At 44.7% G+C, this 26,025-nt stretch overlaps 1 protein-coding gene across 4 annotated transcripts in view; it reads right to left on the bottom strand.

Moving 5' to 3' along the window:
• Positions 1 to 529: 529 nt before the first annotated feature.
• wasf1 (WASP family member 1) overlaps positions 530 to 26,025 on the bottom strand; it is a 128,519-nt gene continuing 103,023 nt past the window's right edge. For 3 of the 4 annotated variants that reach the window (XM_036976019.2, XM_090233035.1, XM_036976020.2), the window contains 5 exons: positions 15,656 to 15,712; positions 13,996 to 14,168; positions 10,491 to 10,667; positions 2,907 to 3,454; positions 530 to 2,757 (listed from right to left, as the gene is read on the bottom strand). In XM_036976019.2, coding sequence (XP_036831914.2) covers positions 2,597 to 2,757; positions 2,907 to 3,454; positions 10,491 to 10,667; positions 13,996 to 14,168; positions 15,656 to 15,712 — 1,116 coding nt within the window. In that variant the 3' untranslated portion in view covers positions 530 to 2,596. The remainder of the gene's footprint in view (positions 2,758 to 2,906; positions 3,455 to 10,490; positions 10,668 to 13,995; positions 14,169 to 15,655; positions 15,713 to 26,025) is intronic. The other variant, XM_036976022.2, reaches the window with a different exon arrangement.

Genomic DNA, 26,025 nt, shown 5'->3' with positions numbered 1-26,025 from the left:
CCTACAGCAGCCCCCCTACAGCATCCCCCCTACAGCAGCTCCCCTGCAGCACTTGTGCACCAAGAGAAAGGAATTAATTTAACTTTACATAGGCAGTTTATACATACAGATGTGGAATCTTAATTGGATCACTTTGTTGCTGAGAATTGTACTGCAGAGCTTCATGATTGACATAAAACCAGTGAAAACCCACATTAACACAGTTATATAACATTATTCATGTCACCTACTTTTGGCCAGCTAATAGCCTTACCAAGCAACATTCTGGACTAAATGTTACAATCTTGTTACTGCAGGATTATTTTGCTGTGACAATTTAGGTCAAATTAAGATCCTACATCTGTCTAGTACTGAAATATGTTTGTGTTTGAGAGAGTGAAGAGAGGGAAGGTTATCGTCATGAGGTGTAATGCATGGTGTCCCCATTACTGATTCAGGAAGAAGTCTCTGAACCGTAGCCCTTTGGGTACACCACAACCGGAAAGCACACACAGGCCTTGGATCAGTGGTTACACAAAACAACAAGTCCTGAAACATAACATTAGCTTTTATTAATTCAAGCAAACTGTTACAATTACATAAGTTACATGTTACACGGTTTGATATTTTTTGAACCCAGGGTTCGGTTTCCCCGTCCCCAAACATAGAAACAGCTAATCCATACGAGTGCAGGCAAAAAGTAGTAACAGCACGATACATTCATGAACTCAACAATACGTCTGTACAAACAATAAGGCAAGTTGAAGAGAGAGAAAGTAGAAAGAGAGAAAGAAGGAAGAGAGAAAGAAAAGGACGGCAGACATCATCTTCTTCAAAGGGGGCAGTGAAGGCAGATAAATCATTCTTTCTCTTCAGAGTCCCGCCCCCTTGGGCAGCAGAAACACAGGTAGACCCATGCTGTTCATTTATTTATATTCTTCATAGTAACTGTTAGTGTTCTAGAGTCGAACGAGGTAAGGCTTCTTGTTAGTCACCAGACACAGAGTGGGGGACCCTGGGAAATAAGCTGCCTTTGATATCCATTCTGTAAAGTGGTTCTTATTGGTCAGACACTACTGTAAAGTGGTTCCTGTTGGTCAACACTACAATAAAGAGGTTCTTATTGGTCAGACACTACTGTAAAGTGGTTCCTGTTGGTCAGCACTACAATAAAGAGGTTCTTATTGGTCAGACACTACTGTAAAGTGGTTCCTGTTGGTCAGCACTACAATAAAGAGGTTCTTATTGGTCAGACACTACTGTAAAGTGGTTCCTGTTGGTCAGCACTACAATAAAGAGGTTCTTATTGGTCAGACACTACTGTAAAGTGGTTCCTGTTGGTCAGACACTAGTCTAGTATAGTATACCATATGGCTCCAAACTTCATGACACTTCCTTGCTGCCAAGATACATTATGGTGGCTCTTTGAGGACACACATACTCAGATAATAAAACATTTGCCTAAACTTGACAGACATGTCCTTGGGTGACATAAGGGAACGATTAACATAGATTAGCTCGGATCACTCAATAACTTCCTTCTAATGTCTCACAATTATCCTTCTTTATCTTCATCATCACAATCATACAACAATCATCACATAACATATCATACCATCATCACAATATTCCCTTGTTCTGAGGTGATAAGTAAAATCCTGATAATATAAAAACAAACAACGACTCCAATAAATCTCCTCAGCAAACAACCACAGCCGACTGATATTCAGGATGGCTACCATCCTTCAAGTGGTTCATATTGGCAACAACAGGCCCATTTAAAAATGGCAAGTGTTTTTCTGTAAGAAAAGAAACTCAAAATAGAGATAATAAAATACAGAATCAATTCACCTACACTTTGGCCCACCAGGTGGCAGGATAGTATCACAACTAAGGACAGAAGACTCAGGCCACCTCGTCACTTGACACTCAACAGCAAGAAACAAAGGGGGGAAAAAATGTGTGGTTGTTAATAGCTTTTCTTTAAAAGGTTATCAGAAACAAAAAAAACTGTTTGGTTAACGTTCATTTTTTAAACAACTGTACATGATGAGGATTTCATACAATTGGAGGATAAAGAAGGAAAATAACATGAGCCACTGAACAATGTGTAGCAGTGTAGAAAATGAGTGCAAAAACATTTCCCGACCAGAACATGGGGAACAAACAACTGAAATTGATATTTTCCTACAAACACACCAAGAACAGTATATGACAGAGAACAAGAGGAACAGAGGGAGAGAGAGAAAGTGAGAGGGAGATAGATGTAAGAGGGAGCAAAAGGGAGAGAATAGAGAGAGAGGGGGAGGAGAGAGAAATAGGGAGAGAGGCAGAGAGGGAGAGAAAGAGAGGGAGGTGTAGAGAGAGAAAAAGAGAGAGATGGAGGAAAAATAGGGGGAGAGAGGATAGAAAGAATGGGGAGTGAGAAAGAGGGGGAGAGAGAGCAAGAGGGCGAGAGAGAGAGAGGTGTAGAGGATGACAGGTGAGGGGGTAAAACAGGACTGACAGAGGATAGTGGTTGTAAGGATGGATTCTGACATCTCTAAAGGGGGTACAGTTGGGTGACAGTTCTGCCTTTTGTCCCCCTCTCTTTTCTTTTCCTCTCCCTCCATCTCATTCACTCCATCCAGTCTCCCTCGTCGAACTCGGACTCGTCCTCTGAGTCGGAGTACTCGACGGCAATGCGTCGAGACAGGATGGTGGCCACGTCGTTCCCAACACGCTCGTGTTTGGCTGCCTCCTGCTCTCTTTGCTCCTCCACCTTCCGGAGCTGGATACCTGGGGAGGGAAGGAGAGAGGGATTACTGCAACCTACAAGAGAGAATGTATCAGCTTTCTTCTGTTATAAAACTGTCCAATGACTACGCACATTGACAGTCATGCACAATAAACAGATCTACTGGCTGTTACACCGAGGCCCCACCCACCTTTGCGGATGGCCTCCAATAGGACACTGCGTGCATCGCTGATGGGCGGCAGGTTGGCGGAGTGTTTCTTCCCCCCTGAGTGAGAGAGCGGGGACGCCATGGCACCTGACAGGAAGGAAGGCACGGGGGGTGGGCCCGGCGGGCAGGGGGAGGAGCTCCGTACTCCTGGGAGGGGCGGGGGAGGGGGCGGAGGAGGCAGCACGGTGCCATCTGATTGGCCAGGGGTCGGGCCCCTGTCCAGGACCTGCTGGAGACGGGCTGGGGAGGAGATGTGGAGGGGAGGTGCCACTGGGGGAGGGGCAGGGTGGAGGACGCCAGGGGCGATCTGGAGAGGTGCAGGAGGAGGGGGGATGGCCGGGGGCTGCTGCTGGATGGGTAGAGGAGGAATAGGAGGAGGAGGGGTGCCCCGAGGGCCAAAACCAGACATGGAAGGCAAGGGAGGAGGTGGAGGGGGCAAGGGAGGTGGCGGAGGGGGAGGTGTGTTGGAGTTGAAGCCGTGAGTCTGTGCTGGAGATTGGGGTCTGCTGTCTGAAAAACCTGAACTGGAGCTGAGGAGAGGGAAAAGAGAAAGACAGAGTTACTGTTAATTGAAAGCTAACTGAACTGCAGGGCACTAATAGAGAAGATGTGACAAATATATATCAGGTGGGAGAGAGGGAGCAAGAAATGGAAGGAAATCTTGCAGAGATAACAGGAAGATGGAGAGTCAAGAGAATACTACTCTTGTTGTACACTCACAGTACAACAAGCTAATCCAGCACTCCTTCCGTGGCCTCCAACTGCTCTTAAACGCTAGTAAAACCAAATGCATGCTTTTCAACCGTTCGCTGCCTGCACCCGCACGCCTGACCAGCATCACCACCCTGGATGGTTCCGACCTTGAATATGTGGACATCTATAAGTACCTAGGTGTCTGGCTAGACTCTAAACTCTCCTTCCAGACCCATATCAAACATCTCCAATCGAAAATCAAATCAAGAGTCGGCTTTCTATTCCGCAACAAAGCCTCCTTCACTCACGCCGCCAAACTTACCCTAGTAAAACTGACTATCCTACCGATCCTCGACTTCGGCGATGTCATCTACAAAATTGCTTCCAACACTCTACTCAGCAAACTGGATGCAGTTTATCACAGTGCCATCCGTTTTGTCACTAAAGCACCTTATACCACCCACCACTGCGACTTGTATGCTCTAGTCGGCTGGCCCTCGCTACATATTCGTCGCCAGACCCACTGGCTCCAGGTCATCTACAAGTCCATGCTAGGTAAAGCTCCGCCTTATCTCAGTTCACTGGTTACGATGGCAACACCCATCCGTAGCACGCGCTCCAGCAGGTGTATCTCACTGATCATCCCTAAAGCCAACACCTCATTTGGCCGCCTTTCGTTCCAGTTCTCTGCTGCCTGTGACTGGAACGAATTACAAAAATCGCTGAAGTTGGAGACTTTTATCTCCCTCACCAACTTCAAACATCTGCTATCTGAGCAGCTAACCGATCGCTGCAGCTGTACATAGTCTATTGGTAAATAGCCCACCGATTTTCACCTACCTCATCCCCATACTGTTTTTATTTATTTATTTTTCTGCTCTTTTGCACACCAATATCTCTACCTGTACATAACCATCTGATCATTTATCACTCCAGTGTTAATCTGCATAATTGTAATTATTTGCCTACCTTCTCATGCCTTTTGCACACAATGTATATATAGACTCCCCTTTTTTCTACTGTGTTATTGACTTGTTAATTGTTTACTCCATGTGTAACTCTGTGTTGTCTGTTCACACTGCTATGCCTTATCTTGGCCAGGTCGCAGTTGCAAATGAGAACTTGTTCTCAACTAGCCTACCTGGTTAAATAAAGGTGAAATAAAATAAATAAATAATCCATCCCTTCATCCTTCTCCCTCACACCACTACCCCCTATTCAGAATCCATCCCTTCCTTCTCCTCCCTCGCTCCACTACCCCCATCCAGAATCCATCCCTTCCTTCTCCTCCCTCGCTCCACTACCCCCACCCAGAATCCATCCCTTCCTTCTCCTCCCTCGCTCCACTACCCCCACCCAGAATCCATCCCTTCCTTCTCCTCCCTCGCTCCACTACCCCCACCCAGAATCCATCCCTTCCTTCTCCTCCCTCGCTCCACTACCCCCACCCAGAATCCATCCCTTCCTTCTCCTCCCTCGCTCCACTACCCCCACCCAGAATCCATCCCTTCATCCTTTCCTCTGCCTGCGCTTCAACGGAGCAGAACATTTCAGAGATGCGAAACACACCTGTAGCTGCTCACGTCCCCATCATCAGAGTTAAGCAGAACAAAACTCAACACAACAGGCTATTCATAGGTTACACCCCCGTCACCATTGCTATGAACGTTCTCAATCCGCCCTCTACCGGCGCCGTAATAGCGGTGCCCTACAGCCGTGATAAGCCCAGTCATTCTGGACGGAGGCTAACGACTGTTTAGTCTAAATTACACGATAGTGCCGGGAAATACGATGACATTGCTAAAGTTGTCAAATGTTTAGAAGGAAACAACTTTGCCAGCATTATCATGTCATCAAATGTATCTATTTGCTTATGGCCTTGCCTATACCTAACAACCATTTTTTTTTTATGACAGTGCATTCAGAAAGTATTCAGACCCCTTGACTTTTACCACAGTTTGTTACGTTACAGCCTTATTCTAAAATGTATTACATTCCCCTCATCAATCTACACACAATACTCCATAATGACAAAGCAAAAACAGTATTTTTTAAATCACATCTACATAAGTATTCAGACCCTTTACTCAGTTCTTTGTTGAAGCACCTTTGGCAGAGATTACAGCCTCGAGTCTTAGGTATGATGCTACAAGCTTGGCACACCTGTATTTGGGGAGTTTCTCCCAGTCTTCTCTGCAGATCCTCTCAGGCTCTGTCAGGTTGGATGGGGAGCGTCACTGCACACCTATTTTCAGGTCTATCCAGAGATGTTCCCCTGGGTTAAAGTGCGGGCTCTGGCTGGACCACTCAGGGCCATTCAGAGACTTGTCCCGAAGCCACTCCTGTGTCGTGTTGGCTGTGTGCTTAGGGTCGTTGTCTTATTGGAAGGTAAACCTTCAGTCTGAGGTCCTGAGTGCTCTGGAGCAGGTTTTCATCAAGGATCTCTCTGTACTTTGCCCCGTTCATATTTCCCTCAATCCTGACCAGTCTCCCAGTCCCTGCCCATGATGAACATCCCAACAGCATGATGCTGCCACTACCATGCTTCAATGTAGGGATGGTGCCAGGTTTCCTCCATGTGGTTTCATTTGACCAGAGATACTTGTTTCTCATGGTCTGAGAGACTTTAGGTGCCTTTTGGCGAACTCCAAGCGGGCTGTCATGTGCCTTTTACTGAGGATTGGCTTCCGTCTGGCCACTCTACCATAAAGGCCTGAATGGTGAAGTGCTGCAGAAATCATTGTCCTTCTGAAAGGTTATCCTATCTCCACAGAGGAACTCTGGAGCTCTGTCAGAGTGACCATTGGTTTCTTGGTCACCTCCCTGACCAATGACCTTCTCCCCGGATTGCTCAGTTTGGCCGGGCAGCTCTAGGAAGAGTCTTGGTGGTTCCATATTTCTTCCATTTAAGAATTATGGAGGCCACTGTGTTCTTGGGGACATTCAATGATGCAGAAATGTGTTGGTACCCTTCCCCAGATCTGTGCCTCGACACAGTCTTGTCTTGGAGCTCAACAGACAATTCCTTCGAACTCGTGGCTTGGTTTTTGCTCTGACATGCACTGTAAACTGTGGGACCTTAAATAGACAGGGGTGTGCCTTTCCAAATCATGTCCAATCAATTGAATTTACCACAGATGGACTCCAATCAAGTTGTAGAAACATCTCAAGGATGGTCAATGGAAACAGGATGCACCTGAGCTCAATTTTGAGTCCCATAGCGAAGGGTCTGAATACTTATGTAAATAAGGTATTTCTGTTTTTATTTTTTTAATAATTATGTTTTAAATATGTTTTTGCTTTGTCATAATGGGGTAGATTGATGAGGGGAAAATGTTTATTTAAACAATTTTAGAATTAGGCTGTAACGTAACAAAATGTGGAAAAAGTCAAGGGGTCTGAATATTTTCTGAATGCACTGTATATGCTGATATTATATGCACTGTATATGCTGATATTACATGCACTGTATATGCTGATATTACATGCACTGTATATGCTGATATTACATGCACTGTATATGCTGATATTACATGCACTGTATATGCTGATATTATATGCACTGTATATGCTGATATTACATGCACTGTATATGCTGATATTACATGCACTGTATATGCTGATATTACATGCACTGTATATGCTGATATTACATGCACTGTATATGCTGATATTACATGCACTGTATATGCTGATATTACATGCACTGTATATGCTGATATTACATGCACTGTATATGCTGATATTACATGCACTGTATATGCTGATATTATATGCACTGTATATGCTGATATTACATGCACTGTATATGCTGATATTATATGCACTGTATATGCTGATATTATATGCACTGTATATGCTGATATTACATGCACTGTATATGCTGATATTACATGCACTGTATATGCTGATATTACATGCACTGTATATGCTGATATTACATGCACTGTATATGCTGATATTATATGCACTGTATATGCTGATATTACATGCACTGTATATGCTGATATTATATGCACTGTATATGCTGATATTATATGCACTGTATATGCTGATATTACATGCACTGTATATGCTGATATTATATGCACTGTATATGCTGATATTACATGCACTGTATATGCTGATATTATATGCACTGTATATGCTGATATTATATGCACTGTATATGCTGATATTACATGCACTGTATATGCTGATATTACATGCACTGTATATGCTGATATTACATGCACTGTATATGCTGATATTATATGCACTGTATATGCTGATATTACATGCACTGTATATGCTGATATTATATGCACTGTATATGCTGATATTATATGCACTGTATATGCTGATATTACATGCACTGTATATGCTGATATTACATGCACTGTATATGCTGATATTACATGCACTGTATATGCTGATATTATATGCACTGTATATGCTGATATTATATGCACTGTATATGCTGATATTACATGCACTGTATATGCTGATATTACATGCACTGTATATGCTGATATTACATGCACTGTATATGCTGATATTACATGCACTGTATATGCTGATATTATATGCACTGTATATGCTGATATTATATGCACTGTATATGCTGATATTACATGCACTGTATATGCTGATATTACATGCACTGTATATGCTGATATTACATGCACTGTATATGCTGATATTATATGCACTGTATATGCTTATATTATTTTTGGTAACATTTCTATGTTGAAGATTAAGAAATTATTTGGTGCATCTCTCCCCATATTCCATCCAGTTTGCTTTATTTTTATAATATATTACACTTGATATTTTTTGCTTTTCCTCTAACTTATTCTGTGTCTCTATGATACAGTTTTTATTTCCATCTTTCTGTACTATTAATCCCTCTATTTCCTTTGTTAATATGAACTCTTTTCACCAAAATAGATTCATGAGACAAATCTGTTTATGGTCCAATAACATATTTAAAATCATCCATTTACCTTGTGAATCTGTTTGGACAATTTGCCCATTTGGATCAAATATATTGTTAATTAATATCATCACCCCTTTTCAGTTTCTTTGCCCATAGGAGAAGTATATCTTGCCCCCTAAGTCCTTTTTCCACACAACTTCAACTAAAATTGGTGAATGAGTTTCCTGTAAACAATATATGTTATTTTCCTTCTCTTTCATCCAGGTAAATACTGATTGTCTTTTCTTATTATCTTCTAAGCCATTACAATTATAACTGGCTATACTTATTTCCCCATTTACCATAACAAGATACAAGTTTAAATTATATTTATCATAATATATGTTTGTAAACTTACCATTAATATGCACCATGATGACTGAGTGTCTATATAACTGTACCATGATACAGGATTGGCACTGCTACTGAGTAAACCTCCAATTGTCCTTCACTATTCCACTCGCTAAAACCTCCCCCCATCCCAAGTTGGGTTGTCGTCCCAGTGACTGGCAGACCACCTCTGTCCAACTGGATCCTAGGGCCATTGAAAGATTCTGTATTCCAATGGAACGTTGTGTCAGCTAATCCAAGTGTATCATTTCATTTTAAAAATCATTTTGCAATTATGTTAGCACAGTTAGCAAACTGTGGTGCTAATTAAAGAAGCAATACACCTGGCCTTCTTTAGACTAGTTGAGTATCTGGAGAATCAGCATTTGTGGGTTCGATTACAAGCTCAAAATGGCCAGAAACAAAGTACTTTCTTCTGAAACTCGGCAGTCAATTCTTGTTCTGAGAAATGAAGCCTATTCCATGCAAGAAATTGCCAAGAAACTGAAGATCTGGTACAATGCTGTGTACTACTTCTTTCACAAAACAGCACAAACTGGCTCTAACCAGAATATAAAGAGGAGTGGGAGGCCCCGGTGCACAACTGAGCAAGAGGACAAATACAGTAGAGTGTCTAGTTTGAGAAACAGACGCCTCACAAGTTCTCAATTGGCAGCTTCATGAAATAGTACCCGCAAAACACCAGTCTCAATGTCAACAGTGAAGAGGTGACTCCGGGATGCTGGCCTTCTAGGTAGAGTTCCTCTGTCCAGTGTCTGTGTTCTTTTGCCCATCTTAATATTTTATTTTTATTGGCCAGTCTGAGATATGGCTTTTTCATTGCAACTCTGCCTAGAAGGCCAGCATCCCGGAGTCGCCTCTTCACTGTCACCTCTTCAATTTATTTCCACAATTAACGCATAATATGTGTAATAATGTAGGTAGTTAATATGAAGTATTGTTACCTCCCCCCCTCAATCTTAGCTAACTATCTAACGTTATACTGCATCTAAAGTCAATCTGGTGACAGCAAAATTATGATAAAAGGTTTTCCTACTATTTATTTGCCTCCACTTGAATGTCATTGTATTTCCAAGCCACTGTCATGAAATTTTGATGAAATCTTCATCAGTGCTCATTGACGATATGCTCAGTCCAAAACAAATGTTCAAAACAATATTCTGAGGAAACATGCAACCCATGAATAGAAAAGAACAACAGAGAAAACAACTGATCTGGAAACAGAAGAAGAGAGTTGTATCCATTTGGAGTGAAAGGCATTCTCAAAACCAGGTAGGTAGTGGGGAGACGCTCCCATGTGGTAACACATTCTCTAGTTTGCTTCTTTTTTTTGTTGTAACTTTATTTAACTAGGCAAATCAGTTAAGAACAAACTCTTATTTTCAATGATGGCCTGCTGGGGAACAGTGGGTTAACTGCCTTGTTCAGGGGCAGAACAACATATTTTTGCCCTTGTCAGCTCAGGGATTTGATCTTGCAACCTTTTGGTTACTAGTCCAAAGCTCTAACCGCTAGGCTACCTGCCACCTCTTGTGTGTGTGCCTCTGTGTGTGTGTGATACCCACCTGATCATGGAGGGGGGTTTGATGTCTCCCAGATGGTGCATAGGGGGTGGTGGTGGGGGGTCATGGGGTCGTGTGTACATTCTGTCCCCAGGGCGGTTCAGCAGCTCATTCATCTGGCTGTAGGGCAGCGCTGCTAGGGAGAATGGCCCGTCCATCCCATCCAAGTAACTAGGAGCTCTGAGAGGGGGGAGGGGGGGGGGCATTAGCGTTACAGATCCCCTCCATATACAGTACCAGTCAAAAGTTTGGACACACCTACTCAATTTATTTTGACTATTTTCTACAATAGTGAAGACATCAAAACTAGGAAATAACACGTATGGAATCATGTAGACAGCTTTGCACACTCTTGGCATTCTCTCAACAAGCTTCACAAGGAATGCTTTTCCAATAGCCTTGAAGGAGTTTCCACATATGCGGAGTAATTGTTGGCTGCTTTTTCTTCAATCTGTGGTCCAACTCATCCCAAACAATCTCAATTGGGTTGAGGTCGGGTGATTGTGGAGGCCAGGTCATCTGATGCAGCACTCCATCACTCTCCTTCTTGGTCAAATAGCCCTTACACAGCCTGAAGGTGTGTCTTGAGTCATTGTCCTGTTGAAAAACAAATGAATGTCCCACTAAGCGCAAACCAGATGGGATGGCGTATCATTGCAGAATGCTGTGGTAGCCATGCTGGTGAAGTGTGCCTTGAATTCTAAATAAATCACAGACAGTGCCACCAGCAAAGCACCCCCACACCATCACACCTCCTCCTCCATGCTTCACAGTGGGAGCCACACATGCGGAGATCATCCGTTCACCTACTCTGCGTCTCACAAAGACATAGCGGTTGGAACCAAAAATCTCCAATTTGGACTCATCAGATCAAAGGTCAGATGAGTCTAATGTCCATTGCTCGTGTTTCTTGGCCCAAGCAAGTCTCTTCTTCTTATTGGTGTCCTTTAGTAGTGGTTTCTTTGCAGGAATTCGACCATGAAGGCCTGATTCATGCAGTCTCCTCTGATATTAAATGTATCTGTTACTTGAACTCTGTGAAGCATTTATTTAGGCTGCAATTTCTGAGGCTGGTAACTCTAATGAGGTAAATCTGGGTCTTCCTTTCCTGTGGTGGAGAGCCAGTTTCACCATAGCGCTTGATGGTTTTTGCGACTGCACTTAAAGAAACTTTCAAAGTTCTTGACATTTTCTGAATTGACTGACCTTCATGTAGTAAAGAAATGATGGACTGTCATTTTTCTTTGCTTATCTGAGCTGTTCTTGCCATAATATGGACTTGGTATTTTACCAAATAGGGCTATCTTCTATATACCATCCCTACCTTGTCTCAACACAACTGATTGGCTCAAATGCATTAAGAAGGAAAGAAATTCCACAAATTAACAAGCCACACTTGTTAATTGAAATGCATTGAAATGCATATTTTACACATGACAGGGTAGTGTTTGATATAGAGAAAGGGGAAGTGTTAGAGTGTTACACATGACAGGGTAGTGTTTGATATCGAGAAAGGGGAAGTGTTAGAGTGTTACACATGACAGGGTAGTGTTTGATATAGAGAAAGGGGAAGTGTTAGAGTGTTACACATGACAGGGTAGTGTTTGATATAGAGAAAGGGGAAGTGTTAGAGTGTTACACATGACAGGGTAGTGTTTGATATAGAGAAAGGGGAAGTGTTAGAGTGTTACACATGACAGGGTAGTGTTTGATATAGAGAAAGGGGAAGTGTTAGAGTGTTACACATGACAGGGTAGTGTTTGATATAGAGAAAGGGGAAGTGTTAGAGTGTTACACATGACAGGGTAGTGTTTGATATAGAGAAAGGGGAAGTGTTAGAGTGTTACACATGTCAGGGTAGTGTTTGATATAGAGAAAGGGGAAGTGTTAGAGTGTTACACATGACAGGGTAGTGTTTGATATAGAGAAAGGGGAAGTGTTAGAGTGTTACACATGACAGGGTAGTGTTTGATATAGAGAAAGGGGAAGTGTTAGAGTGTTACACATGACAGGGTAGTGTTTGATATAGAGAAAGGGGAAGTGTTAGAGTGTTACACATGACAGGGTAGTGTTTGATATAGAGAAAGGGGAAGTGTTAGAGTGTTACACATGACAGGGTAGTGTTTGATATAGAGAAAGGGGAAGTGTTAGAGTGTTACACATGACAGGGTAGTGTTTGATATAGAGAAAGGGGAAGCGTTAGATCTTTGTGGGCTATAATCAGCCTTGTCTCAGGGTAGTTGGGGGGGGCTGTGCATTGGCAAAGTGGGCGGGGTTATATCATGCCTGGTTGGCCCTGTCCGGGGGTATCGTCGGATGGGGCCACAGTGTCTCCCGATCCTTGTTCACTGATCACTGGACGTGCTACCTTGTCCTGGAACTGCTGTTTTTCCGACTCTCTCTCTTTACCGCATTTGCTGTCTCTAACTCTGAATGTTCGGCTATGAAAAGCCAACTGACATTTAATCCTGAGGTGCTGATCTGTTGCACCCTCGACAACCACTGTGATTATTATTATCTGACCCTACTGGTCATCTATGAACGTTTGAACATCTTGGCCATGTTCTGTTTTAATCTCCACCTGGCACAGCCAGAAGAGGACTGGCCACCCCTCAGAGCCTGGTTCCTCTCTAGGTTTTTTCCTAGGTTCCGGTCTTTCTAGGGAGTTTTTCCTAGCCACCGTGCTTCTACATCAGCATTGCTTGCTGTTTGGGGTTTTAGGCTGGGTTTCTGTACAGCACTTTGTGACATTGGCTGATATAAAAAGGGTTTCATAAATACATTTGATTGATTGATTGATTGATAGTGTTTGATATAGAGAAAGGGGAAGCATTAAAGTGTTACACAAGTGCTCAAGGAACTCTATTACAAATGCCAAGTCACTCACCCACCATTGCACATTGTACCAAATGGTAGATTGGACCTCACTTTATATGCTCAGAAAGCTACATTTGTATGTGTTCATCTACAAAGCCCTTTTGAGTAAACTCCCTCTTTACCTCTGTAGTATGGTCTCCTTCACCACCAGCAGTTACCATACCTGGTCTGCTAGGTGGTTGCTACTTAAAGTCCCCAGGACATTCACAGTATTAGGCAAGACTGCCTTCTCTTCTTGTGCACCAGAGGCATGGAATAATCTACAATCGATGCTTCTAGATATGTTAGTGCCACTGAATGCATTTAAAATATTGATGTGAGACTCTGTTACAGAGGAGTGTAAATGCTATTTTTAGGCTGGATCATGTTGTATTGTATTGTTGTATGTTTTAATTCTGTAATGTGTTGTTTGTTGCTGCTTTCTTGGCCAGGTCTCCCTTGAAAAAGAGACTCTGAGTCTCCTGGTTAATTAAATAAAATGTAAAAAAATAAGGGAGACGGGGAATTGGGACGTGACACAAATTCTCCATATAGAGTAACATTGGGGTTTAATAGCGTTCCCCAATGCTCCATATACAGAGAAACACGCACACGTACACGCACACACACTCACACTCACACACACACTCACCCAGACCTGTCGTGGTAGGGAGCGGAGCCATTAGGCTCTCTGTGTTTCAGGGCCTCTTCAGGGTCGTCCTCAGCTAGCTCCGCCCCGAGCGCCAGTTTCTGCCACTCCTTCTTCCGGTCGTGAGGCGCCCGCGGGATCTTCTCAGTCTCCAGAGTACGGTCGTTTCCCCTAACCTGGAGAACGAGGGGATAGAGGGAGGAAGGTAGGAGGAGAGGGGGGAGGAGAGAGAGAAGAGGGAGGGGGGTTGGAAGAACGAAGAAAGGAAAGAGGCAAGAGAGAGAGACAGACAAAGAGAGAGAGACTAGGGTCTTCATCTGTACAGAACTATCAGACAAACACAGCACTTCATTGAAGTTCCCTTCACACACATTTAAACTGCTTTGATTACAAGTAGAGGGAAGAGCTATGTTTTTATTTAACATTTAAAGAGAGACAGAGAGCAGAACTGAGTGCAAAGACAGGAGGCAACAGAGAGAAGAAAGATTTAATAGAGAGAGTCAACAGTCGGTTCACTCCTGTCTTCACATTGATTGGATCGGGACTAACAAAGTTTGGTACACACACACACACACACACACACACACACACACCTACACACACACACACACACACCTACACACACATTTGTGTTACTATCCTTGTGGAGACCAAAACATTTATTACCATTCCAAATCCTATTTTCCCCTTAACCTAACCTTAACTCCTAACTTTAACCCTAACTTCTAACCCTAATTGTAACCCTAAGACTAAAACTAACCCTTAAACCAAAAATAGCCTTTTTCCTTGTGGGGACCGGCTCCTGAGTGGCGCAGCGGTCTAAGGCACTGCATCTCAGTGCTAGAGGCATCACTACAGACCCTGGTTCGATTCCAGGCTGTATCACAACCGCACAATTGGCCCAGGTTTGGCCGTGGTAGGCTGTCATTGTAAATAATAATTTGTTCTTAACTGACTTGCCTAGTTAAATAATATTTAAAAATAAAGGAATGTCCCCACTTATCTGAATGTTTCTTGTTTCACTATCCTTATTAGGACTTCTGGTCCCCACAAGGATAGTAAAACCAAAACACAAACACAATCCCATAAAGCCTCATAAGCAAAACGTATCTCTGCTCTTGGCTTTGCACAGTAGCTGATGTCATAGTGACTCTCTCATTTTCATTGGATACTAAGCCATATGGAATGTTTACATAGACATAGAGTAGGATGCTCAGTCTACACATATATAAAACGGGACACACAGAAGGTGTGAGCACAACAGAGCACAACACAGAACAAGTGTAAGGCAGAACATAGTGTAGGTGAGGAATACCACACTGCTATGTGAAGTCTGGGAACAAGGAAAGCTGTAGCTGACATTTTAGTTGAATGAGCTGGACATTACAGGGCATGTTGAATGTATAGTACTACAAGAAACATGGTGTCTACTATACACCAAAATTAAAAGAAAGATCATGTCCAAATAATAGTACAACGAATTGAACTGTACTTTACTAATTAAATCATTTTTGCCAAAATACACAACAGAATTCTTAGTTCCCATACCTACAGCAGTGGGAACGTGAAATTAGGTCTTCATAATGCATTATAACATGTCTAAATATTGTCCTAGGGACGATGAGCTGTAAAAAGACACATGGTTTGTAATGAGATCACATACCTGTCCTGGGAGGTCTAAGTACCTATAGACCTGATCATACAGGTGGGGGTCCTGCAACTACAAGAACAAAACGACAAGAGAAGCACCAGAGGGAACCAATGAACACCACACAGAGCACTGGAACGCAACACCGCTGGCTGTTGAGAGCTGCAAGAACAGGACAGCGGCAGGGCAGTGAATCACACCAGGAAGCAAAACTCTCTTCAACACAAAATGACGTGACACAGCTGGACTGACAGTAGTCACACACAGCGGCAGAGCGCAAGTCATACAATTTAACATAGTGCATGCGCCACTTACAAAGCAAATAAACAGTGGACTGGAGCGCACACACACACACACAGCTCCAAACAAACACTCACTCAAAGACAACAGAGCTGTTCAGACATACAAAGACAAAGAAATCGTCATAAAAGAAAAGAGCTTATTTGAACACACAAAAAGCACAAAGCACGCCACTCACAACACAGCGCAGTCTGACAAGAACACACAGTGACAAAACATGACAGAGTGTTTGGCACAACACAGTTAGCACAACACGGTTAGCACAACACGGTTAGCACAACACGGTTAGCACAACACGGTTAGCACAACACGGTTAGCACAACACAGTTAGCACAACACAGTTAGCACAACACAGGTAGCACAACACGGTTAGCACAACACGGTTAGCACAACACAGTTAGCACAACACAGTTAGCACAACACGGTTAGCACAACACAGTTAGCACAACACGGTTAGCACAACACGGTTAGCACAACACGGTTAGCGCCAGAAGGAAGCACAAAGCAAGCGGCAAAAGAACAAGAGGGAGTCATCATTCACAGTCCGTTTAAAACAAAACCACCTAGCTAGCTTACAGGCAACATCCAAGACAGAAAAAGACAGTTGGTGTTCCTAGACTGTTGCTATGCAGCAGAAATCTCAGCAATTTGGTCAAACACTTTCGTTAAGAGGCAGCAAAGCATCGGCCTCAAATAATTATGCTAAGTAGGCAAATTTATCTCCTCTCAATCTATTCCCTACTACATAACCCTACAGAGCCCCCCATTCAGAGACATATTGAAACATACATAGCCCTCTCCCAAGTCTAAACCATCATCAAGCCAATCAAGTGAAAAATATTGTTTTGTCGATTGTTTGATCAATCAACATTCCTGTTAGTATAGCTCTAATCTAACTCAAGTAGATAACGTGTTGTGTTGTTAGTTTGTGTCATGACGTGGCTCTTTCTGGGTGTAGATCGTGGCTTCCCCCTCTCTCACTGTTATCTCAGGCCATAAATTCCTGGCGGAGACTCTCTCCCCCTGGTCATGCAGAGAGAGAACAAGGGATTTCACTTGGCCAAACTAAATCCCAAAGTCCCAAAATGGGACTTTTAAACAATATTTCCACCTTTGAGAGTGTGGGAATGGTCCGTGGACACTTAAGGGGCAGTTATGTTGAGTGTGTTTCATTTGGTGACCTCACGAAGGACATGAAACACACATAACTATATCTCTGAATGTGTACATTTCTCAATTATGGGGTTTGCATCTAATTCTTGTATAAAATGAATGAGTAAAGATGAAACTATTTGTGAAATTAGACAATGTGATGTTAACATTTTTAATTTGAGGGAATTTAATTCCCTGTAAAGTTTCACTAGTCAGCGGCCACGCCCCCATGAGCACAGACATGATCTGGCGTCATGGAACCGCCCTTTTCTATTGAATAAAAACCCCTCCTGAGGAAATCCTCACCAGACCACGCATATCTCGGTGTAAGCTGAGGTGGCACAGGTTTGACTACCAAAACTAGAAAACTATGCAACGTGGAGCATTGGCTACACGGCTGAAAATGGTTAAACTCTGAGACTATCGATCCCTACAAAATAAGAGCAAATCTTAGATACTAATTACAAGTCTACAGCTAGAAATTATGTAAACCTGAGATGCAAATACCGACAACCGCCGAAACATCTACTTTAAGAACAATGGACGCCTGACGTATCCATGACAACAGACACTATCAGGAGCCGCCGATAGAGCTACCACCATGAGTAACCAGAGACTCTCTCATGAGTAACCAACTGACTCTCCCGCAGACGGACCAACGATTCCAACAGAGAAGACAACAACGACATATGGGCGTAAATATATTGATTTGAATTATTCCCGAATGAGCGAGCGTTCATGTGCAAAGGATTAGCATTTCAAACAATATAATTATCCAGTGTGTAGTGATCCATTTTGTCTTTCCCGCTCTTTCTCAGTCCACAGCCCCTTCCCTTTGTCCACCAAGCCGTCATATCGGCTTAACCCACTAGGGGATCTTCCCTACCAATATCTACTGTTTGTTTGTTTATGCATTTCTGTGATTATTTAGTTAGTTAGTAAATAAATTATTAAGCCAATAGTGTATGGATGATTCATAGTTTAGGCTGGGTTCATGCAGATAGCTATCAATTTACGACGTTTGGAATGAGACTGATGTGAGGTAAAGAATAATTCATTAATTAGAAGACTAATTGATCAGATATTAAAATATCTGAAGAGTTATATTCGGAAAATGATAACTTTGTAATCTGAAGATTTTCCATGGTGCCCCGACTTCCTAGTTAATTCAATTTACATGATTAGTCTAATCACGTAATAATATTTACAGAGAATTGATTTGATAAATAACAGTCTTCACTTTTAATGATGCCAGAGACGCGACATTTGTTTCCGTGACACATGCTCAGGTGATCAGGCGGGCGTGTGACAGAGGGGTGGGTAGTGATTTGACGAGACGTGGATTGGGCGGTTGTCAGCCTGTGTTTGTGTTTAGCTAGCTGTAGTTGACCCCGCCCCCAACCCGTCCCTGTGATGCCCAGGGCAGACAGTAGTCACACAGCAGAGTGAAGGGAACATCATGAATCCTAACAGTAATGCATATTGATTAGCCACGATTAATCACAGGCCATTACGCTGAGGAAGCACGGGTGGAGAGAAGGACACACACACACACACACACACACACACACACACACACACCAGAGAATATGGAATGGACCTGAAGGTTTATTGTACTCGCAAGCCTTTCCTTAATCAGTTAAAATGGTTATGAGTGATGAGTGTGTGGGTCGCTGTGAGTGTGTGTTCGTGTTTGAGTGTGTGTGTGTGTTCATGTTTGAGTGTGTGTGTGGGTTCTGCATGTGTAATTACTGTTATAAATGTGGCTAATTTCAGGACCCTGTATGACTAACCCATGCAGTCATCCTCCATCTGAATGTGCCAGCGGCACACAGGAGTGTGTCTTGTTGTGTGTGTGTGTATATACAGTGTGTGTGTGTGTATGTGTATACAGTGTGTGTGTGTGACAGACTCAGCATAATGCCACCGCCACTGCTCTCTCTACTCCCCCATGCAGGTCCTAACCCAGCCTGGGAGTCTGGGGGTGGGAGGGAGGGACCTGGTACAGTTACCTAACCATCATTTGGTCATTGTCATGGAGATTGTATACTAATCAGGGGTGAAAGTAGAATTAATTTATTCTGATACAGGACCTTCTATGTCATTTGATGGCCTCATCATAGAACTACATATAGAATCCCTACTAATTCAATAGGATCTCTGTGAGTCTTAAACATTTGTGATTTAACTTTTAAAATGTATGAACTTTTACCTTGGCATACCTCAACCAGTCATGATGTCTTCATCTGATTGTCAAACAATCACTTCAATGGGCTCCTTTACTACCACGCATGTTCATCTACTCACAACATATCTCCAACCTCTAAACAGTGGTGAATGGAAAGGGACCTCTTCTACACAACACACCAAAAAGTGTAATGACACTTGGTGAATGTCATTAGGATAGAATGTATGTGTCCACTGCTGTCCGCGTGTCTCGGTTTCGGCCACTCATCTCTGCCTTGGAAAAATGTCAGTGTTCTCGCCGAACCACATAGTATTTTGGAGCGTTGGCTTTACCACCGGTGTTCATGTCCATTCTCTCTTTTCCATGCCTCTGACATGCAGTTTTCTTGATATTTTGTTTTCATTATTGTGATAGGCTCATGTTTTACCGGTACGGCGTACCCCCACTATTTATTTTACCGGTACGGCGTACCCCCACTATTTATTTTACCGGTACGGCGTACCCCCACTATTTATTTTACCGGTACGGCGTACCCTCACTATTTATTTTACCGGTACGGCGTACCCTCACTATTTATTTTACCGGTACGGCGTACCCCCACTATTTATTTTACCGGTACGGCGTACCCTCACTATTTATTTTACCGGTACGGCGTACCCTCACTATTTATTTTACCGGTACGGCATACCCTCACTATTTATTTTACCGGTACGGCATACCCCCACTATTTATTTTACCGGTACGGCGTACCCTCACTATTTATTTTACCGGTACGGCATACCCTCACTATTTATTTTACCGGTACGGCGTACCCCCACTATTTATTTTACCGGTACGGCGTACCCCCACTATTTATTTTACCGGTACGGCGTACCCTCACTATTTATTTTACCGGTACGGCGTACCCTCACTATTTATTTTACCGGTACGGCGTACCCTCACTATTTATTTTACCGGTACGGCGTACCCCCACTATTTATTTTACCGGTACGGCGTACCCCCACTATTTATTTTACCGGTACGGCGTACCCTCACTATTTATTTTACCGGTACGGCATACCCTCACTATTTATTTTACCGGTACGGCGTACCCCCACTATTTATTTTACCGGTACGGCATACCCCCACTATTTATTTTACCGGTACGGCGTACCCTCACTATTTATTTTACCGGTACGGCATACCCTCACTATTTATTTTACCGGTACCTTGTACCAGACCACCTTACTTTCACCCCTAATTTGAATTACCAAGTACATAGTAGTACTAAAGTACTGAACCTCTTACATGTGAAGTACAGGGAGAAATATCAGATCACAACCATCCTGCTAGTTAGTGGAGGGGGTCTGTGTTAGTGGGCAGCAGGTGGAGGGAGGGGGTCTGTGTTAGTGGGCAGCAGGTGGAGGGAGGTGGTCTGTGTTAGTGGGCAGCATGTGGAGGGAGGGGGTCTGTGTTAGTGGGCAGCAGGTGGAGGAAGGTAGTCTGTGTTAGTGGGCAGTAGGTGGAGGAAGGTAGTCTGTGTTAGTGGGCAGCAGGTGGAGGAAGGTGGTCTGTGTTAGTGGGCAGCAGGTGAAGGGAGGTAGTCTGTGTTAGTGGGCAGCAGGTGAAGGGAGGGGGTCTGTGTTAGTGGGCAGCAGGTGAAGGGAGGGGGTCTGTGTTAGTGGGCAGCAGGTGGAGGAAGGTAGTCGGTGTTAGTGGGCAGTAGGTGGAGGAAGGTGGTCTGTGTTAGTGGGCAGCAGTTGGAGGAAGGTGGTCTGTGTTAGTGGGCAGCATGTGGAGGGAGGTAGTCTGTGTTAGTGGGCAGCATGTGGAGGAAGGTAGTCTGTGTTAGTGGGCAGCAGTTGGAGGAAGGTGGTCTGTGTTAGTGGGCAGCATGTGGAGGGAGGGGGTCTGTGTTAGTGGGCAGCATGTGGAGGGAGGTAGTCTGTGTTAGTGGGCAGCATGTGGAGGAAGGTAGTCTGTGTTAGTGGGCAGCAGTTGGAGGAAGGTGGTCTGTGTTAGTGGGCAGCATGTGGAGGGAGGGGGTCTGTGTTAGTGGGCAGCAGGTGGAGGGAGGGGGTTTGTGTTAGTGGGCAGCAGGTGAAGGGAAGGGGTCTGTGTTAGTGGGCAGCAGGTGGAGGAAGGTGGTCTATGTTAATGGGCAGCAGGTGGAGGGAGGGTGTCTGTGTTAGTGGGCAGCAGGTGGAGGGAGGGGTCTGTGTTAGTGGGCAGCAGGTGGAGGGAGTCTGTGTTAGTGGGCAGCAGGTGGAGGGAGGGAGTCTGTGTTAGTGGGCAGCAGGTGGAGGAAGGTAGTCTGTGTTAGTGGGCAGCAATTGGAGGGAGGGGTCTGTGTTAGTGGGAAGTGGGCAGCAGGTGAAGGGAGGGGGTCTGTGTTAGTGGGAAGTGGGCAGCAGGTGAAGGGAGGGTGTCTGTGTTAGTGGGCAGCAGGTGGAGGGAGGGGTCTGTGTTAGTGGGCAGCAGGTGGAGGGAGGGAGTCTGTGTTAGTGGGCAGCAGGTGGAGGGAGGAGGTCTGTGTTAGTGGGCAGCAGGTGGAGGGAGGGGGTCTGTGTTAGTGGGCAGCAGGTGGAGGGAGGGGTCTGTGTTAGTGGGCAGCAGGTGGAGGGAGGGCTGCATGCTAACCTAGGAGGTTACAATCCGGCCAGCCAGCGATTGTCTCAGAAGTGTTTTGTAGTTAGGGAGGTGATTAACAAGGGTTTCCAGGTAAGTAGTAGGTAGGTAAGTAGGAGGTAGGTAAGTAGGAGGTAGGTAAGTAGTAGGTAGGTAAGTAGTAGATAGGTAAGTAGGAGGTAGGTAAGTAAGAGGTAGGTAAGTAGTAGGTAGGTAAGTAGTAGGTAGGTAAGTAGGAGGGGTTAGCAGCAGAGTTAGTGGGGGCCAGTCCACTGCTTTGATGCAGGGCAAATGCCTTAGGTAGGGGGGCAGCAGGATAACCTGAGGGTCCCATGACAGGGTCTGGGGGGTCAGCCTTACCTCTGGGGGGGAGGGGACTCTTATAAGGCCCTCTGGCCACAAATGAAAAGGCATTTCCAGCTGCACACAGTCAGAGACAATAGAGACGGGATGAGAACAGGGGAGAGGACGAAGGGAAGGAGAGAGGGAGAGGGGTTAGAGCATGGGTAGGGAACCTGACCAGTAATATTGTGTTGAAGGGGGGATGGGAGTACATTGTGGGGAGTTGGCAATCGGGGCAAATCCAGTCCCTGCATGTTGGTAGTTTATAAAACCAGTTTGTTCCAGAAAAAAGTGCCCTGATCTGTTGTAGAGATGCTTGTACACTCTCTCCCTCTCTTTCTCTGTTCTTTCTCTCTCTCTTTCTCTGTTCTTTCTTTCTTTCTTTCTCTCTCACTCACTTTCTCTAGCCAAGGATATGTCTATCCACTCACATAGCTCCATAATGTCCATGCCAGAAACACAGTCGTCTCTTATTCCACCATCCTGTACTTGTATGCCTGTATCTCATAATGTATCTGAACCCAAACCAGAACTATTTGTGTGTAGACCCCAGAAATCTCCCTCACCTGGCTATCTGTAAGGGCTCTGTACTCTGTACTGTAATGGCTGCCAGTGTATTGTGGTGCAGGGGAAATGAATAGGGCTTTATAACCCCACTGAGTTAAGCCTTTTATTAGACTGGGATCTGGCCCCAACTCCCCCACCATCCCAACTCAATACCCTGTCTACACAAAACAAGGTCTATTGAATACTGTATATATAGGCCGATTGCCTAGTATTCTGTGAAATACATCTTCTATATATTCTGTGTCCTCTGTCTTTTCTAAACACACAGTGGTGTGACTGTAACTGTCCCCTGACTACTGTAACTGTCCCCTGACTACTGTAACTGTCCCCTGTTCCCTGACTACTGTAACTGTCCCCTGTCCCCTGACTACGGTAACTGTTTGTGTTCCCTGACTACGGTAACTATCCCCTGACTACTGTAACTGTCCCCTGACTACTGTAACTGTCCCCTGTTCCCTGACTACTGTAACTGTTTGTATTCCCTGACTATGGTAACTATCCCCTGACTACTGTAACTGTTCCCTGACTACTGTAACTGTTTGTGTTCCCTGACTACTGTAACTGTTTGTGTTTTCTGACTACGATAACTATCCCCTGACTACTGTAATTGTCCCCTGACTACTGTAACTGTCCCCTGACTACTGCAACTGTCCCCTGACTATTGTAACTGTCCCCTGACTACTGTAACTGTCCCCCGTTCCCTGACTACTGTAACTGTCCCCTGACTACTGTAACTGTTCCCTGACTACTGTAACTGTCCCCTGACTACTGCAACTGTCCCCTGACTACTGCAACTGTCCCCTGACTATTGTAACTGTCCCCTGACTACTGTAACGGTCCCCTGACTACTGTAACTGTCCCCTGACTACTGTAATGGTCCCCTGTTCCCTGACTACTGTAACTGTCCCCTGACTACGGTAACTGTCCCCTGACTACTGTAACTGTCCCCTGACTACTGTAACTATCCCCTGTTCCCTGATTACTGTAACTGTCCCCTGACTACTGTAACTGTCCCCTGTTCCCTGACTACTGTAACTGTTCCCTGACTACTGTAACTGTCCCCTGTTCCCTGACTACTGTAACTGTCCCCTGACTACTGTAACTGTCCCTGACTACTGTAACTATCCCCTGTTCCCTGACTACTGTAACTGTCCCCTGACTACTGTAACTGTCCCCTGACTACTGTAACTATACCCTGTTGCCTGACTACTGTAACTGTCCTCTGTCTACTGTAACTGTCCCCTGACTACTGTCACTGTCCCCTGTTCCCTGATAACTGTAACTGTCCCCTGACTACTGTAACTATCCCCTGTCCCCTGACTACTGTAACTGTCCCCTGACTACTGTAACTGTTCCCTGTTCCCTGACTACTGTAACTGTCTCCTGACTACTGTAACTATCCCCTGTCCCCTGACTACTGTAACTGTCCCCTGACTACTGTAACTATCCGATGTCCCCTGACTACTGTAACTGTCCCCTGACTACTGTAACTGTCCCCTGTCCCCTGACTACTGTAACTGTCCGCTGACTACTGTAACTGTCCCCTGACTACTGTAACGTGCCTCTGTCTACTGTCTACTGTCCCCTGTTCCCTGACTACTGTAACTGTCCCCTGTCCCCTGACTACTGTAACTGTCCCCTGTTCCCTGACATCTGTAACTGTCCCCTGACTACTGTAACTATCCCCTGTCCCCTGACTACTGTAACTGTCCCCTGACTACTGTAACTGTCCCCTGTTCCCTGACTACTGTAACTTTCCCCTGACTACTGTAACTATACCCTGTTGCCTGACTACTGTAACTGTCCCCTGACTACTGTAACTGTCCCCTGTCCCCTGACTACTGTAACTGTCCGCTGACTACTGTAACTGTCCCCTGTCTACTGTAACTGTTCCCTGACTACTGTAACTGTCCCCTGACTACTGTAACGATCCCCTGTCCCCTGACTACTGTAACTGTTCCCTGATTACTGTAACTGTCCCCTGACTACTGTAACTGTCCCCTGTTCCCTGACTACTGTAACTGTCCCCTGACTATTGTAACTGTCCCCTGACTACTGTAACTATCCCCTGTCCCCTGACTACTGTAACTGTCCCCTGACTACTGTAATTGTCCCCTGACTACTGTAACTATCCCCTGTTCCCTGACTACTGTAACTGTCCCCTGACTACTGTAACTGTCCCCTGTTCCCTGACTACTGTAACTGTCCCCTGACTACTGTAACTGTCCCCTGTTCCCTGACTACTGTAACTGTCCCCTGACTACTGTAACTGTCCCCTGTTCCCTGACTACTGAAACTGTCCCCTGTTCCCTGACTACTGTAACTATCCCCTGTCCCCTGACTACTGTAACTGTCCCCTGATTACTGTAACTGTCCCCTGACTACTGTAACTGTCCCCTGTTCCCTGACTACTGTAACTGTCCCCTGACTACTGTAACTATCCCCTGTCCCCTGACTACTGTAACTGTCCCCTGATTACTGTAACTGTCCCCTGACTACTGTAACTGTCCCCTGACTACTGTAACTATTCCCTGTTCCCTGACTACTGTAACTGTCCCCTGACTACTGTAACTGTCCCCTGTTCCCTGACTACTGTAACTGTCCCCTGTTCCCTGACTACTGTAACTGTCCCCTGACTACTGTAACTGTCCCCTGACTACTGTAACTGTACCCTGACTACTGTAACTATCCCCTGTCCCCTGACTACTGTAACTGTCCCCTGTCTCCTGACTACTGTAACTGTCCCCTGATTACTGTCCCCTGTTCCCTGACTACTGTAACTGTCCCCTGACTACTGTAACTGTCCCCTGTCCCCTGACTACTGTAACTGTCCCCTGACTACTGTACTTGTCCCCTGTCCCCTGACTACTGTAACTGTCCCCTGTTCCCTGACTGTGAGCCTTGTGACTGAACCATTTATCACCACCATGAAAACCCAAACCTCAACTTCTATATCCCAAACCTCTGGCAGGGTTCCTTGTGGAAGCTTCTACCTCATTGACTGGTTGTGTTTGTAAATCTAACCACATTGGCCTCTGATTGAATGGTATGGGGAACTGAGGGCTATGGCCCGCCTCTCAAGCTGGTGCTGATTAGCGTCATAGGGAGCCCCTGGGGCTCGGGGCAGGAGACCCCTCCTTCTGCACAGGGGCTGACTGCTCAGTAATTTAGGGTTTGTGTGAGAGACGGAAGGAGATCTCGGACAATATACAAAGGCTCCCTCATGCTT

The sequence above is a fragment of the Oncorhynchus mykiss genome, chromosome 4, assembly GCF_057628025.1.
Source record: "Oncorhynchus mykiss isolate SJ-2025 chromosome 4, ASM5762802v1, whole genome shotgun sequence".
NCBI lineage: Eukaryota > Metazoa > Chordata > Actinopteri > Salmoniformes > Salmonidae > Oncorhynchus > Oncorhynchus mykiss.
Note: the sequence above shows the minus strand (reverse complement) of the source record. Positions and strands in the feature narration are given on the sequence as shown.